Source organism: Henckelia pumila, chromosome 2 (assembly GCF_033568475.1).
Source record: "Henckelia pumila isolate YLH828 chromosome 2, ASM3356847v2, whole genome shotgun sequence".
Classification (NCBI taxonomy): domain Eukaryota; kingdom Viridiplantae; phylum Streptophyta; class Magnoliopsida; order Lamiales; family Gesneriaceae; genus Henckelia; species Henckelia pumila.
This window is the reverse complement of record NC_133121.1, coordinates 117,552,882-117,570,218: the sequence shown is the minus strand read 5'-3', so window position 1 is coordinate 117,570,218 and position 17,337 is coordinate 117,552,882. Positions and strand designations below refer to the sequence as shown.

Sequence of the window (17,337 nt, the reverse complement as noted above, 5' to 3'; positions counted from 1 at the left end):
CGACCTACCCCCTCCAGCCCGCAAGGAAGCTTTGCCGCCAATCGTCTCCTTCCCACCACCGTCGCCTTCGCACTGATGCTCAACCCGTGAAAAGAATCGACAGCTTGGGGCTTTCTCCTCCGATCTTCTTTTTCTGGCTGGTAACGGAAACTATTTTTACGTTATTATCCTGTTAAGGGTCCCAAGGGTTCCAATATATTTTTATCAATGCATGTTCTTAATCTTTGGTTACATTTAACATAATTTATATACAATTTCTACTATTTCGTGTCAGTTAACAGCATCCCTAAAATTGGCTATTTTTGTTTATGCCAGTGCCTTTTTTGTGACTTTACAGCTTCCCTTTCTGGAAACTTGAAAATATCTGTCATAATCAGGAAATTTTTATTAAGATGATTGGAGGTGCACTCGTTAGGCTGAAGGGCTGGCAACAGGCGGCTGTTGCAGTTGGATCAGCTGTAGGAGCATTGCTGGATCCTCGAAGGGCGGACTTGATTGCTGCATTAGGAGAAACGACTGGAAAGCATGCATTTGAGAGGGTCCTAGAGAGGATGAAGAGAAGCCCTGAAGGCAGGGTGAGCTTTTTACTCATAGCTTGATTTACAGAAAAAAATGCGTACTTTGTGAGTTGGAGTTGATTATTTGCATGTGGCCATGATTTTGATGTACCATTTTGTTGGTTAATGGGAGTTGGAGTTTAGTATGTTCACCAAAAGATGCTTATAACTGGAAAACCATGGACCCGGATGTTACACAAAGATACAAACATTAAGTTTAAAGTTGGTTTTCCTCGTGCATTTGTCCCAATTTTGGTTAGTGGCACATGAAACTAGGCAATCTTGTTTGCGAATTTGCATTGTTGTGCCCACTCATGGGAAGCTTGATGTGGAAACCATTGTGTCTGGACAAGTTCTTGTTTGAATTGGGTTTATATCGACAAATATGATGCCTGCAGGGACAAAGTTGTTTAATTTCATGTTACATATTTTACTCATGATGTGGTGCTTAAGACTTTTGAGTGCAGCTGTGCAGGACAGGACAATATTGTCTTACTAATCGACTATGTGAAAAACAAAAAACTGGGAACTTGATGATTTTATATTTGGAAGGGGAATTGATTATTGACTTGTGTTATTTAGTTCAATCATATGGGCACTAGTACGAACCATCATTGTGAATGTTATATCGTTTCACTCTGTGTAAGAACCCACGACTCCTGTGTTCCCTTGCAGGCTATGATATTGGAGCGCCCTCGTGTCATCTCTGCTAGTGTAGGACATGCATGGGACCTTCCATCTAACACATTTGGGGCTGCATACGCAAACTTTATGGGATCCCGGAATTTCTCCCCAGATGATCGGCCACCAGTTCGGTTCATGGAAACTGAAGAGCTAGCATATGTTGCAACACGTGCTCGTGAGGTACACGATTTCTGGCACACCCTCTTCGACCTTCCTACCAATTTAATTGGTGAATCGGCCTTGAAGGTTATTGAATTCGAGCAAATGCTACTTCCAATGTGTGCTCTCTCTGTCGTTGGAGGCACAGCTAGATTCAGTGAGAGGCAGAGAAAATTGTTTTATCAGCAATACTTCCCTTGGGCTATTAGAGCCGGCATGAGATCCACAGACTTGATGTGTGTATACTACGAGCGCCATTTTGAAGAAGACTTGGAAGACGTTCGTCGGAGATGGGGGATCATTCCTGCTCCACGACCTTCCACTCGACCGAATGTTATTTAAAATGCAAACGATATCATTGGCCTCCTTTTGTAACTTCTTGTTCAATAATTTTTTTTCGGTTTTATTTGTTTCTTTCCTTCTCATTTTTAACTCTACGAGTTCATTTCAATTGTTCATGCCACAATCATATCATCAAGTTGGTCTGATCCAAAAATTAGACCTTGAACTCAATTTTTTTTTCCCAAGCATCAAGCACGTTCGAAATGGAAGCACTTTATAGATTCACGTAACTCAAGATTTTATAGAAATGGCAATTAAAAATATACTTTTTTTCCATAATCAAGGCCGAGTGCTTAAGATACTAGAACTTGAATGGTCTTTGAGCTATTTGAATGGTGTGGCTCGCTCACCTGCACCTTAAGAATAATGATTATTAGGCCATCTTGTGGCCTACACCATGCTTGGGCCATGACAAAGATATTCCTATTCTCGCTGAACCCATTGATGGCATAAAACAGTGAATGAATTAACAAGGATTATATTACAGAGCATATCGCATTGGTGGTTGAGAATACAAGCTTGAGTGTTATTTGACCAGAAACCACATTGAAATCACCCAGTATATATGGGGCACAGCACACCGCACACAACTACGTTTTACCACACAAAACAAGAGTAAACATGTCATCAAGGCTTCAGGTGATCTAACTTTATTTGCTGCCACCACCAAACAGGTATCCCAGAGAAGAACCTCCACCAGGAGCAGCCTGGACCTTTGTCGATGGCCGATCCTGCAACATATCAATCGCTCAAATTAGGAACAGATGTAAGGTACTTTGAACAGAAGAAGCGACAATTGAACAAATGATATGAGAGCAAAACAAGGTCTCAAAGTCTTAGAGAACAAGTATTTTTAAAACATGGCCCTTTATGTATGCACCTTTGATACCGTTTGGTATCATGGATGAGATGTACGATAGATGAATAAAAACATGATATGGATAAGGAAGACATAGTTATAAATAATATGTTGTTTTGTATGTTTTTTATTTTGTAGGATTATTGTGTTTATTCTCTTAATTGTCATTGTCAATTTCACACAATGTCACTTATATGATACTCATCCTCCACTAATACCATGGGTGGAGAGGTATTTGTCATCAAACCTACATCTAATCTCATACCGAGCCATGAGATATCATTGGGTTAACAAAAAAATCAGAGAAACATGAGATGATTAAAAATTTGTGTTTCATCTCACTTTCATCTCATGTACCAAACGGTACCAAATGGTTTAGGTTATCCACTAAAAGAAATTAATCTGCACCTCATGACAATAGTTATTTGATGAGCTAGATCATACCGTGATGAAATTGCAAATGTTGTCCCCACCAGCTCTGGAGTGGTTATTCATCGTGCTACTCTGAATGCCCGCAGGAATTTGCTTACTAACATCCACAGGATGAGCAGCAGCATTAGGCTTTGGTGCAGGTGCAGGTTCTTTATGCGATGCCCGACTTTCAGTTGCAACATCTTTGGTATTATCCCGTGACGGTTTTGGCACCTCACCACTTCCAAACAAGTACCCAAGCGAGCTCTGTCCTCCACCACTGCTCACACCACGACCCATATCTCCTTTTCTTTGCAGGTTAATATAAGGCCTGTCAGGAAAAATGCATACTCAGATAAAATGCGGTGGTATCAAATGTACACCAACAACAATGTAGTCAAGCACCAAGAATTCAATAAATTTCCATAAAATGCCACTAAACTAATGTGGAAACTAACATATATCATATAACTTGAAGATTCTCTTGTACTACAAAAAGCCAATTTCAGAGTCATTTCAGGATATGGAATAAATATCACAGCTATCTCTAACTTCAACCCGCTTGCCTCATAGTTGTCATGGTTATATTATAGAACCTAAACACGTTCTTAGAATAATAACAAATTATGTGTCGATAATATGAGAAATACAACCCAAGTTTTAATTTTCCACAAAATTACAATCGAATTACTCTGCTAAATTCGAGAAACAAAACCCAAGTTTCCCTTTTGCCGTATATAGTATATAGCATAATAAAATTTCTTCAATCGGGCAATTTTCTTCCCCTGATATCAACACAATGAAAACTCAACCAATAGCGTGGCTTCGATTGCAAAGGGAGTGGCTACAGAAAAACCAGATTCAGTCCCCAATGGCTCGAGAGAAACGCAACAGATACTAAAATCAAGAGGAACAAATACGAATGGCTACATAATCGGTGCACATTCATCAGATAAACATTAAACAATGGTTTAAATAGTTGCAAAGGATTTTGAGCTTACCTTTAGGTTGTTTGAGCTCAGATCTACTGACTACTAGGAGGAGAAATTTGAGTGCGCCTAAAGTATTGAGCAATAAATGTAGCTTGAGGTTTTTGTTTTTAGTCAAGATCGTAGAAACTTGGGCAAATATTCTACTTTCCAAAAATCAAATTAATATATATATTCTAATTTTTTTCCGTCTCATGACTCATACCTAGAGAACCTCAAATTTTATTCAATCAGTTTAAATAAAGATTAAAAAAATAATATTTATTCGATTTAAATGACCCAGTAAATTTATTTTTTTGGAGCATTGATCCACTATTTTTTTTTATAGAGATCCAATAATTTTTAACATGAAAAAGTTGGGTTTCACTTTTCTTTTTCTTATATTGACATATATGTTGAAAGTTCACGGTTTACCGCCTCATTGAATTTGACATCCTAACAGTGTATTTGGATTTATAAAAAATGAGATTTGGAATTGAAATTGAAATTAATAAACGAATATATATTTCGGTAATCAATTAAGATATTAAAAAATTAGTTGAGAATGATATAAATAAATATTAATGGTGGACCTCAGTCCTCAAGGACCTAATTTTTCAAGTTCACGTAAAGTCCCTAAAATCTAAAGCACGCCACTAAATATAACTTACAAGGAATCACCGGATAAACATTCACAAATGAAGAATTATAATTTATTGTTTGCAAAAGTTCTTATACTTTCATGATTATAAATATATAAAAAATTACTCTTTCATAATATGGAAAAATAAATAAAACAGGTAAAATGAGTAAAACAATTTTAAAGGGACTAATGAGCATTTGAGTTGATAGAAAAAAAATATATCAAAATGAAAATTAAAAAATCAAACTGTTTCCACGGTCTCTGACTTTCTCACACTAAATTGTTTATTATTCCATCAATCTACCACCTCGTGAATACTCATTGAAACCAGGAATGCATCAAAAGGCATGCGGTAGATGTATTGTTTAATAACAAGAAACAGAACACTGATACTTCTCATGTATCCTGTCTGAATCTTAAACAGCTGAAAACTTACATGGGAATAAAATTTGTCCAAAATATGAACCATTTTAACTTTCCAAAGAGCGCTGTGTTTCCTGTTCTTGTTAGGCGTTAGCTGGAAAGACCAAGTCCAAGCATGGATCCGGATAACCTAACACTCCGGCTGAGGTGGCCGACCACACATTCGTGCAAACAAGAGCTTACCTGAATACATGAAACGGACAGCATGAATGAGAAAATCAAAACCGATATTTAAGTTTCAGCCTCCAAAGTCCTCAAACCACCTTCTCAGTCGTGGATGACGATCTTCGAACTCAGTAGCTTTACAGTGCCGATTTCAAACAATAACATGAACCATCTCCGTGCAGAAACTTGAGAAGAACAAACATTAGATACCGATGCAACACTGGATCATGCATTCAACCCTGCCCAGTTCTTGAAGGCAACTAGTGATTCCATTTTTCTAAAGTTTCTCCGTCTCAAATTTGACACTCGCAGCTTCTTATGGGTCTCCATAAATGCTTGCTTATACCTCCACTTATCAACAAATATCTTCATTTCTTGAGATTTTTCGACTACTTGCATCACAGCATCAAAGAAACCACCCTTGACCAACGCGTATAAAAATGCATCAACCAAGCTACTATCTAATTTCAACCTTTTCTCTCCCTCACCAAAAATCTTCCTCTTAACTTCATTCCAAAGCAACAAAACACTAAAATATTTCTCTATGGCGACATATCCATTAATAAGGGATAAATATGTCTGTTCGTTCGGTTCAAACTGCAAGAAAATCATCCTCCTGAAGGTCCGCCTAGCATCTCCCATTCTACCAGCCTTACAGAAGGCGTGAATTATAGAATTCCAGTCATGTGTTCCCACTTCGACCCCAGGGTCCTGAACAACTTCATCCATGAAAGCAGCCATCAGCTCAGGTCTATGATGCTCTGTAAGCCCTGTCATGATTGTCAAGTAACTGCCTTTTAACTCGCATACTCTTGATTCTCTCATGTCGCGGTATAGAGAAAAAGCAGACCGAAAATCTTGGCAGGACATGGATGATTCGATTAAAGAATCATATATAACAACATCCAATGGCAGCCCCAAGTTACAGAGTTCAGTAACTAATTGTGCAGCTTCAGCTGTTCGTTTCTCTCTGGAATAAGCCTTCAAAACGGGAACATAGGCCCCAAGTCCAATGGAAGCTCCCTGCCTGTTCATTTCATGGAGAATGCTATGGGCCTTGTCCAATAAGCCAAGATTGATGCAGGCTGTAACAACTCCATAACCTACAGACTTATCCACTTCAAATGATGCAGGTTCCAGCTTCTGAGATTCCATAACCAAATTTGCTAAACCTTTCAAATTTCCATCTCGCAGAAACCCTTCCACAATTTCATTACAGGTTCCTTCACTAAAACACTGTTCTTCCCCTTCTTTCAAATAGCATAGAATAGTTGCCGATGCTGACTGGAGATCACCTGATTTCACATACCCACGAATCACATTATCAGAAAGAACACTTTTATCAGATATACCAAACCTACCTATGAAACTATCCAACTCCTTTACCTTCTCCCGTAGCCCCTTAGTAGCATACAAATACCCAAGAAATCCTACACTATATTTGTCAGGCCTAACTCCCAAAACCGACATAGTTTCAATCACTTTCTCAGCATCCCTTACAGATTCAAGCTCACGACAGTAACATTCTAATACAGCATTACACGCAACCAAATCAGGCTTCATTAAATTCAGCTTCTCATCGATAGAAATCCTACAACTCTCGTGGAAAACACTCAAAAAAGGAGCAAAGCTCCCATTTTGCCTACAGATATCAACAAGAACAACGCCCCACATTTCAAAAGGTATAAAAAACCTGTTCTTTAGCATGCTTCTCACCAATGCAAAAGCAGGCGCGCCACTGTTGGCAATTTTCAGGGAATCCAAAAGTTTCTTCACACTTTCATGTTCTAACAATGAAGGATTCTTTTCCAACAAATAAACCACCGACGCAAATGCTCTCTTGATATTATGGGCATCAGATAGCGAAGACAGGTGGATAATTAACGAGTTGGTGAGAGACTTACTCGGGAAAGAAGCACAATTGGTGAAAGTCTTGAAAGCTTTCCAGGCCTCATCTGTGTTATGGTCGAAAAGGAATCGTTGAAGATTGGTCTCAAGATTGGATCTTTGAGGTTGTGAAAGGGAGTTCGCTTGGGATTTTGAAAGGGTTGGTTGCGGTTGAGGAGTTCTTCTGAGTGCAAAAATTGATGGTTGGAGGAATGAATAGAGGCTTGGGATTTCTTGTTCCGATGAAAAGCTTCTTCGCGAAAGTAGACACGCGGCTCTTCTCCACATTTCTCTTCACCTCTGCCGCCGAAGGAAGCACGAGGCACAGCGCAGACCATGCCATTAATTTTCTTGCAACCATTTATGAGATGTATATATTATAAAAGTGTTATTCTACAACCAAAAGCTGGAATAGCTCAGTTGGTTAGAGCGTGTGGCTGTTAACCACAAGGTCGGAGGTTCAAGCCCTCCTTCTAGCGGAATTCATATTTTATAACCCTTCTGTCCATCATTATAAATTCGTGTTTTTTTTAAATAAATTTAATTAATTATTATGAGTGTTTGGCTAAGCTTATTAAAAAAAACTTAACTTATTAAAAAGAGTTTATAAGTTCTTAAAAGTTGTTTTACGAGATTATAAACTGTTAGAACTTATTTTAAAAATAAATTGTTAAAATGTTTGAGTAAACTTATTTTAAATAACTTAAAATTGTTGATATATTTGATTTTATAAGATTTTTTTATCGTCAAAATTATAAAAAAATATAATTCTATTAAAATAATGTTTCAAATTATACATATACGAAAATAGTTTTAAAATAAACATATATTAAAAAATCAATTTATTTTAATAAGCTGTTTTGAAGAGCTCTCATTCCCAGTTAACCACAAGGTCGGAGGTTCAAGCCCTCCTTCTAGCGGAATTCACATTTTATAACCCTTCTGTCCATCATTATAAATTCGTGTTTTTTTTAAATAAATTTAATTAATTATTATGAGTGTTTGGCTAAGCTTATTAAAAAAAGCTTAACTTATTAAAAAGAGCTTATAAGTTCTTAAAAGTTATTTTACGAGCTTATAAACTGTTAGAACTTATTTTAAAAATAAATTGTTAAAATGTTTGAGTAAACTTATTTTAAATAACTTAAAATTGTTGATATATTTGATTTTATAAGATCTTTTTATCGTCAAAATTATCAAAAAAATATAATTCTATTGAAATAATGTTTAAAATTATACATATACGAAAATAGTTTTAGAATAAACATATATTAAAAAATTAATTTATTTTAATAAGCTGTTTTGAAGAGCTCTCATTCCCAGTTCTCTTGTAAAGGAATTTGATCAGAAAAAAAATTAGTCAGCGAGAAAATCAACTATAAAATATATTGTTGAAATCTTTGTTACTTCGAAATTGGATGTACCTAATTAACCGTGTGTAGTAACCCATATTCCATTTTAAGATAATAATATGTTAAACATGATTAAGGGTTGATAATTAACCAAGTTCGGGGCTTAATCAACTAAAAAAATGATTTGACGAACGGAGCTTCCATTGGCCATCGGACGCAATGATGGAGGGGCAGAACGGACGCAACGTTTCTCAACGGACGCAACGTTCCTTGAGATACAGGCAGACATGAGGTGGCTTGATGACTAAGCTACGAGTTTTGACAAGTGTCAAACATGCAGGAACGGATGCAACGAACCCGAACGGACGCAACGTTCGTGTCTGGAAATTTTGGCTATAAATAGGGGTCTCCGGAGTTCATTTTCAAATTCAAATTTCCGAGTTTTCTTCTCCAGTTTTATAGTATGAGTTATACACTTGAGGGCCCTATCGGTTATAATCGAGGTTCTGAAATAACCAAGGTGTGATTATAGTCATCCGGGACCAGCGACTCCAAAGGGCTATCTACGGACGAAGGTATGGTCCGAAAATCTATTTAAGTTTTGGGAGTACTTATTAGCTTAGTTAAGGCTTATAGAACTTGTGTAGTGATACGGTAAACTTTTGAATATAGGCTTGGAACCTAGGATCTACTATACTTGAACTAGCCTAGAGGTACGTACACATTGACTGAGATTGCCAGCGAGTATGCATGTTTATATGTTGCATTTATTTGGCATTATTATATGACATGATATATGATTTACCGTTTTCTATATTCATATGTCATGTACATATACACGTTGAGCATATACCTTGTTATACCTGATTATAGAGCCGCTCAGCTCTATACTCGATAGTCTGTCACTGAGAGTACCGCGACGGCGGGGACATGTATGTCTGACTACTCTGGTGTATTAGACGAGTGTGGTTGCACCCAGAGGTTGATCCGTGCGGTGACAGCACTCATGTGGCGCCGGTACTGAGCATGACTTTTCAGATGACCATTTACCAGTCATCATGTTGCATGCATCATATACATATGTTTACTCATGTTTATGTACTGGGCGTTAGCGCTCACGTCCTAGTTGTTATCTTGGACATCCTATTCCATGGGGCAGGTCGCAGGATGGACGGAGCTGGTAGTTCGAGGCAGGACTAGAGAGCCGGAGCCTGTCAGGGGACTTTATACATCAGGATTTGTTTAGTTGTATAATGTTTACTTTTTAAGTTCTTCGATATGGTTGTATCACTACAATATTAAGCCTGAACTTGTTTTAATAAGCTGATATGTAAATTATGGATTATGTTTCCGCACGATGTACTCTGTTTAAGTATTTTGCTGTATTAAGTTTAATGCATGTTATTAGTTGCCAGTTAGTAGATGATTCCATGCAGGGTCACTACATTTTTGGTATCAGAGCATGCATAGATTTTGGAAATTAGTACTTGGGATTTAGTTTAGTCTTGAGTAATTCTTGCGCATTTGGGATTTTAATGTGCAATTTTTTTCAGGATATGGCTGACGAGAGTCACGGTAGTGTTGGCCAGGGAGGTGGTCATCATCGTCATCATCGCCATCATGATGATCGATATCGTCCTCATGAGGGTAGACGTCGTTACTCTATCAATAAGTTCATGCAAGTAAGACCGAAACCCTTGGTGGGAGGCGAGAATCCTGAACAAGCAAGAAGTTGGATGTCCAAACTCGAGAGTGCTTTTCGAGCTTTCGATTGCACTGAGGAGCTGAAATTGGAAGTTCTAGAGTTCGTTCTAGAGGATCGAGCACGTTTTTGGTGGGATGCCAAGGCTGCTCAGGCACGTACTGAGAGAGGACAGGTGACTTGGGGAGATTTCTGTCAGCAGTTTCAAAAACTGTATTTTCCTCCAGCTGTTCGCCAGACACGATCGATGGAGTTACTTACTCTGAGGCAATGATCAATTACTATTGATCAATATCAGCAACGATTTCTTGATCTGCTACCTTTCAGTCCTCATATCAGTGACAGTGATGCATCCAAGTATGATATCTTTCTGCAAGGCTTGAATCAAGATATCTACTCACAAGTTGTCGTCTGTGATGATCCGACATCTTATGAGACTTTGGTGAACCGTTGCCGTCTTGTGGAGACCAGCAACAGGCGGGCACAGTTGTTGATGCCAAGACAACCTAGTGGATCTTTTGAGCCTAGAGCTCAATCTGTTGTGCAATCTGGACCTATGTATTCTTCTATTCCTACTACTTCGTCTGGTTCTCATGGTTCACTAGGTACATTCCGTTTCGGGAAGAAGAAGAAGGAGGAGGAATTTTGCAGCCACTGTGGAGGGAAACATCCTGCAGCTTCATGTCGAAAGGCTACTGGTGCTTGTTATATTTGTGGTGAGCAGGGACATCTGCGGAGAGATTGTCCTCAGCGTATGGGTTCTGCTAGTGGACCAGGATCACAGGTTGGATCTCAGGCTTCTACTTTTCCACGTCAGCAGCTAGCACCACAGAGTTCTTTTGGTTACCGTCCACACTCACAAGGGCAAGTGTTTGCTCTGTCTCAAGACCAGGCTAATGAGGGAAGCGATCGCATGTTGGCAGGTACCTTTTTGTTATGTGGTATTCCTGCACTTGTTTTAATTGATACTGGAGCATCGCATTCCTTTATTTCTAGACGTTTTGTTAAGAGACATAGATTACCTTATGTATCATTAGATATGGATTTAGTTGTATCTACTCCGCTGGAGCAGGAGGTAGTGACTAAGCGTCTAGTGATGGGTTGCCTTCTAGAGTTTGAGGGTCACGTGTTGTCTGCTAATCTGATGATTCTAGCGATGGCAGATTTTGATTGTATTTTGGGAATAGATATGCTGACTTTGTATCACGCTACTGTGGATTGCTATCAGCGTCTGGTACAGTTTCATCTGGATGAGGGTGATAGCTGGTACTTTTATGGAGAGGGTGCGCGACCTCCGATGCCTCTTGTTTCGCCTTTGAAGGCATGTTATGTCTTAGAGTCAAGTGGGGAGGGCTACCTCATCTATGCAGTTGATATGTCCACGAGTAGTCTGGGTATCAATCAGTTACCGGTTGTCAGCGAGTTTCCTGATGTATTCCCTGATGAGATTCCTGGTTTTCCTCCGGTTCGAGAGATTGAATTTGGTATTGATCTAGTACCAGGAACTATGCCTATATCCCGAGCACCTTATCGTCTGGCACCATCAGAGATGAGAGAATTGAAGCAGCAGTTGCAGGATCTGCTAGATAAGAGATATATCCGTCCGAGTGTTTCTTCGTGGGGAGTACCTGTTTTATTTGTCAAGAAGAAGGATGGATCGATGCGATTATGTATCGACTACAGGCAGTTGAATCGTGTCACCATCAAGAATAAGTATCCTTTGCCGCGGATTGATGATCTGTTCGATCAATTACAGGGTACTTCTGTTTACTCGAAGATATATCTGAGATCTGGATACCACCAGATGCGGGTACGAGACTCAGATATTTCTACGACTGCTTTCAGGACCAGATACGGGCATTATGAATTTTTGGTGATGCCATTCGGTTTGACGAATGCACCGGCAGTCTTTATGAATTTGATGAATCAGGTATTTCGAGAATATCTGGATAGATTTGTCATCGTCTTCATTGATGATATTCTTGTCTATTCTCATGACAAGGATGAGCATGCACAGCATCTGAGGATTGTTTTACAGACGTTACGAGATAAGCAGCTGTATGCGAAATTAAGCAAGTGCGAATTCTGGCTTGATCGGGTAGTGTTTCTCGGTCATGTAATTTCTAGTGAAGGGATATCTGTTGATCCAAGTAAGATAGAGACAGTGCTGAACTGGTCTCGTCCGACGACGGTTGCTGAGATTCGAAGTTTCTTGGATCTAGCGGGTTATTACCGTCGGTTCATCGAGAATTTTGCACAGTTGGTCAGGCCTTTGACACAGCTTACACGGAAAGATGTTGCCTTCATATGGTCCTCGGATTGTGAGGAGTCATTTCACGAGCTGCGTAGACGTCTTACTACTGCACCCTACCTTCTGGATCAGGAGGTTTTGTTGTCTATACTGATGCCTCTGGTCAGGGGTTAGGATGTGTTCTTACACAGCATGGATATGTTATTGCTTATGCTTCTCGACAGTTGAAGACGCATGAGAATAATTATCGAGTACATGATCTTGAGTTAGCCGCCATTGTATTTGCACTCAAGATTTGGAGGCATTATCTTTATGGCGAGAAATTTGAGATATTTACGGATCACAAGAGTTTGAAGTATTTATTCACTCAGGCGGAGTTGAATATGCGACAGAGACGCTGGATGGATCTTTTGAAGGATTATGATTGTGAAATCAAATATCATCCAGGTTCTCCTAATATTACTGCTGATGCCTTGAGTCGGCAGGTGAGACTTTCTGCACTTCAGACTAGTGAAATATCTCATTTGGTTCAAGAATGTTGTTCATTGAGTTTTACACTCAAGCACAAGAAAGAAAAAAATGGAATTCGTTTGTATACTATATTATCTGAGCCAACATTGTATTCTCAGATCAGAGATGCTCAGATATCTGATGTTAAGACTCAGAGTTTAGCACGTCTAGCCAATGGGGTTAATACATCTGGATTCCATTTTCAGGCAGATGGATTATTGTGCTTATCTAATCGAGTGGTTGTACCTGATGTTGCGGAACTCAGGAACGATATTCTTTCTCAAGCTCACAGGAGTCGATTATCAGTTCATCCTAGAAGCATGAAAATGTATAAGGACTTGCGAACTAGATTCTGGTGTAAAAGGATGAAGCGGAGTGTGTATCAATTTGTTTCGAGATGTTTGGTTTGTCAACAGGTCAAGGCTGAACACCGACGACCAGGTGGATTACTACAGAATCTTGAAATTCCCGAATGGAAGTGGGAGCACGTGACTATTGATTTTGTCACCTGCTTGCCTATGACTTCACGTCAGTGTGATGCTATCTGGGGCGTTGTTGACCGTTTGACGAAATCAGCACACTTTATTCTTTACAACCGGGAGTATTCTTATGATCGCATGACACAGTTATATGTCCAGGAGATAGTGCGATTACATGGGATTCCAGTGAGTATAATTAGTGATAGAGACCCGCGATTTACCTCACGTTTTTGGGGTAGTTTTCAGCAGGCTTTGGGTAACACTCTGAGTTTGAGCACTGCATATCATCCGGAGACTGATGGGCAGTCAGAGCGGAAAATTCGTACGCTGGAGGATATGATACATTCTTCTGTCATGGATTTTAGCTTATCTTGGCAGGATCAGTTACCTTTGATCGAATTTGCCTACAATAACAGTTATCATCGTAGTATTGATATGACACCTTTCGAGGCATTGTATGGTCGACAGTGTCGTACTCCGTTATTCTGGGATGAAGTCGGGGAATGACAAGTCGAGGGTCCTGAATTGGTGCAGCAGATTATAGACAAGGTAGATTTGATCAAGCGGAGGATCAAAGCTGCTCAAGATCGGCAAGCCAGTTACGCTAATATTCATCGCATGCCACTTCAGTTTGAGTCTGGTGAATATGTGTTCCTACGAAAATGTCACCTTTCAGGAAGGTGATGAGATTCGGTGTGAAAGGCAAGTTGTCACCTCGTTTCATTGGGCCTTTCTAGATACTGGAGAAGATTGGAGATGTTGCTTATCGTTTGGCGTTACCGCCATCTCTTTCCAGTATACATAATGTTTTTCATGTGTCTTTACTTCGACAGTACATAGCTGATGAATCACATGTAATTCAATCTACTGATGTTCATCTAAAGCCAGATCTATCGTATGTTGAACGACCACTCCGTATCCTAGACTGGAAGGAGAAAGTTCTTCGGAACAAGACTATACCACTTGTGATGGTACAGTGGCAGCGCCGAGGCGTTGAAGAAGCAACTTGGGAAACTGAGAGCCATATGCGAGCAGAATATCCTGAGTTATTTGCTGTGTATTTTTTATTACCATGTAAAGATGTAATTACAGTTGTTGTCATAAAACATGGTTTGATGTTTCATATTGTTATCTTGATTTGTCTTTAGATTTTATTTCGCGGACGAAATATCTAAAGGTGAGGAGAATGTAGTAACCCGGATTTCATTTTAAGATAATAATATGTTAAACATGATTAAGGATTAGTAATTAACCAATTTTGGGGCTTAATCAACTAAAAAGATGATTTGACGAACGGAGCTTCCGTTGGCCATCGGACGCAACGATGGAGGGGCAGAACGGACGCAACGTTCCTTGAGATACAGGAAGACATGAGGTGGCTTGATGACTAAGCTACGAGTTTTGACAAGTGTCAAACATGCAGGAACGGACACAACGAACCCGAACGAACGCAACGTTCGTGTCCGGAAATTTTGGCTATAAATCCGGAGTTCATTTTCAAATACAAATTTCCGAGTTTCCTTCTCCAGTTTTATAGTGTGAGTTATACACTTGAGGGCCCTGTCGGTTATAATCGAGGTTCTGGAATAACAAAGGTGTGGTTATAGTCATCCGGGACCAGCGACTCCAAAGGGCTATGTGAGACCTCGTTTCTAAACCACTATTCTCGGAGTAAACAACAATTAAACATACAAGAAACCAAGAATAGAAGCGATCACAATATTTTTTTTTTAAAAAAAAGGAAAACGATCGCGTGCCCGCGCTCTCAGAACGCGCGCCCGCGCCCTTACCTCGCCAAAAGGCCGCGCGCCCGCTCCAATATCTGCTCGCCCGCGCCGTCCTCTCGTCCAAAAATCCAAGGCACCGAAAATAAATCCAACCAAACCTAAACACTTGCATTTAAAGTATCTGACAAGCCAATAACAATACAAGAAAAGTTTAGGGAAGAAAAACATCCGATTTGGTAGTACCTACATCGATTCTTGCTTACAATACAAAACGAGAAGTTCGAATGACAAAACATGTTCGCAAAACATAAACTAGATTGACATGCTGATTCGACTTCTAAACGAGTCTCACTTCTATCTCTTGCTCTTGACGTTAACCAGGTCTACTCTGACTCGGTCCTGCCCCACCTGTTGCCAAGTACACATACAAACAAAGACAATAGCCGGATAATCCGGTGAGAATACAATCCCCAGTAAAAGAGACAAACATGCATATCAAATAATTATCAAAACATGATACATATATACAAGACAAGCAATTCCAAAAATCATCTCAAAACTTAATTCAATTGCATAATGCAATGCATGTCTTTAAATGTGGGATTATCATGTCCGGATAATCAAGAAATTGCTGCTTTTGCTTTTAGGGATCCCAAGGATGAGATAACGTAAACAACTAACCGACTCTCCCGATCGAGGTGGTGCTACGTATCTCCATCCTCTAGACTTTGGTGCGACTATAAGGAGTATGCTAGCACTAGGTGAAACGGCTACACCCAGGCCACTCACAATATAGCCCCCAAAATGTCTAACATAAAAAGGGCCATCCTGCCCGATAAAATCAAGGATTCTTAGCTCAAGATGAATGCAATGCAAACATAACTCAATCAACTAAATTCGAGTAAAAGCAAATAACATGCAAGTATGTGATTCCTCGGAACACTCGAATCAAGTCGGATTCGAGTCACACGTTCCATTCCAGTCTAAGTCATCTTATACCTCTTTCAAACGTCGATGCTCCAACCTGGAAATAACAACAATTCCTCAATCAAGATTCAATCAAACTTCCTCAAGCAATAATAAGAAATCGATACTATACCGGCTACAATCTTCAAAGCGATACAACTCTTGAAATCTCGCAACTCAACGGCCTTCAAACGAATCTGTCAAAAGAAGTAATAAAGGCTCGAGATCAAAATACAACTCAATCGAAGACTTGGCTCAAACACTACAAACCGATTGATAATCCAAAACTCAAACCGGCGGCATAACGGCTGTATTCTGATCACAGCAAAATATCAATCCAAACAACTCTTATCAATCAACATTCAACCATAACAATCCAATTCCAACAAATCATAAAAACTCAACATTCGAAAATCCCTTCAAAAATCATAACAAATCCGAACGACGCTCTATTTTGAAACCGACAGATAATAAACGATCAGAACTCTGCCAAGAACAACATACTAGCAACTCAATCGATTCTTACGAAATCCCAAAAATGAAACGTATCTGATCGGAGAAATACTTACGGTAGAACAAAGCTCTCGCAGCCGTGATCGCTAATCTGCCTTCAGAAATAAATTCCAACGGACGGATCGAGCTCGGGGAGAAATCTGGAAGCTTGAACTCACGTTGGGGAGTCTTCAATGGGGGAAGAGGCGTGTAGGGAAGAAGGTGAAGTGAAGAGGAAGGCCAACACTTGCTTAAATATCTATTTAAGTCCAAAATTGCATTTAGTCCCTGAAAAATTCAAAATTTGCAAAAAGGACCCCTATCAAAATCAAGTCGGCTCTTGAACTCTGGAATCTTCGATTATCTCAAATAAAGTCAATTAAGATAAAATCGGGGCGTTATGAAACGACCCTAACTCTCTAATATAAATAAATATGCGGAAATTTTTTTATATATATACTTACTAAGTAAAGATATGTACATACATGCCCATATATATATGCACAGAATAAATAGATTTAGAAATAAATAAACTAAATAAAAATGCAACCTTTAATAAATTAAATATCTGAGTCAAACATTTAATAAAATACTGACATAAGCAAAAATAAATAAAATTTGCATGCACTGAAAATATTTAAATAAAATATTCCACACTGTCAACCACTGAAAATAAATAAATAAATGTTTAACATGCTAAAATATTCAAAACATGCATAAAGACTCAGACGACTATCACGGTCACGGGGTCACTGCATGT

General features: G+C 39.2%; 3 protein-coding genes and 1 non-coding gene across 8 annotated transcripts; 2 read left to right on the top strand and 2 right to left on the bottom strand.

Annotated features, from left to right (window-relative positions):
* The first annotated feature begins 3 nt into the window (after positions 1-3).
* Positions 4-1,788, top strand: LOC140884110 (ubiquinone biosynthesis protein COQ4 homolog, mitochondrial). Of its 3 annotated transcripts, none has more exons than XM_073290783.1 (3): positions 4-140; positions 316-575; positions 1,233-1,788. In XM_073290783.1, the coding sequence occupies exons 2-3, from the start codon at positions 393-395 to the stop codon at positions 1,740-1,742; spliced, it is 693 nt and encodes a 230-aa protein (XP_073146884.1). In that variant the 5' UTR covers positions 4-140; positions 316-392; the 3' UTR covers positions 1,743-1,788. The 3 variants fall into 3 exon arrangements, with proteins under 3 accessions (XP_073146884.1, XP_073146883.1, XP_073146885.1); XM_073290782.1 differs by having other exon boundaries at positions 5-140; positions 338-575; XM_073290784.1 differs by having other exon boundaries at positions 13-140; positions 378-575.
* A 416-nt stretch (positions 1,789-2,204) lies between these two features.
* On the bottom strand, positions 2,205-5,193 carry LOC140879969 (protein SPIRAL1-like 2). Of its 3 annotated transcripts, none has more exons than XM_073283969.1 (3): positions 5,060-5,193; positions 3,046-3,343; positions 2,205-2,473 (listed from the first exon to the last, which is right to left on the bottom strand). In XM_073283969.1, coding segments are annotated over exons 1-3 (381 nt in total). In that variant the 5' UTR covers positions 5,062-5,193; the 3' UTR covers positions 2,205-2,392. The 3 variants fall into 3 exon arrangements, with proteins under 3 accessions (XP_073140070.1, XP_073140071.1, XP_073140072.1); XM_073283970.1 differs by lacking the exon at positions 5,060-5,193 and adding an exon at positions 4,014-4,168; XM_073283971.1 differs by lacking the exon at positions 5,060-5,193 and adding an exon at positions 3,704-3,937.
* A 224-nt stretch (positions 5,194-5,417) lies between these two features.
* On the bottom strand, positions 5,418-7,419 carry LOC140879968 (pentatricopeptide repeat-containing protein At1g69290). The gene has a single exon (XM_073283968.1). The coding sequence runs from the start codon at positions 7,384-7,386 to the stop codon at positions 5,437-5,439; it is 1,950 nt and encodes a 649-aa protein (XP_073140069.1). The 5' UTR covers positions 7,387-7,419; the 3' UTR covers positions 5,418-5,436.
* An 84-nt stretch (positions 7,420-7,503) lies between these two features.
* Positions 7,504-7,577, top strand: TRNAN-GUU (transfer RNA asparagine (anticodon GUU)). Its single transcript has one exon. It is a non-coding gene; the product is annotated as a tRNA-Asn (tRNA).
* The last annotated feature ends 9,760 nt before the right edge of the window (positions 7,578-17,337 follow it).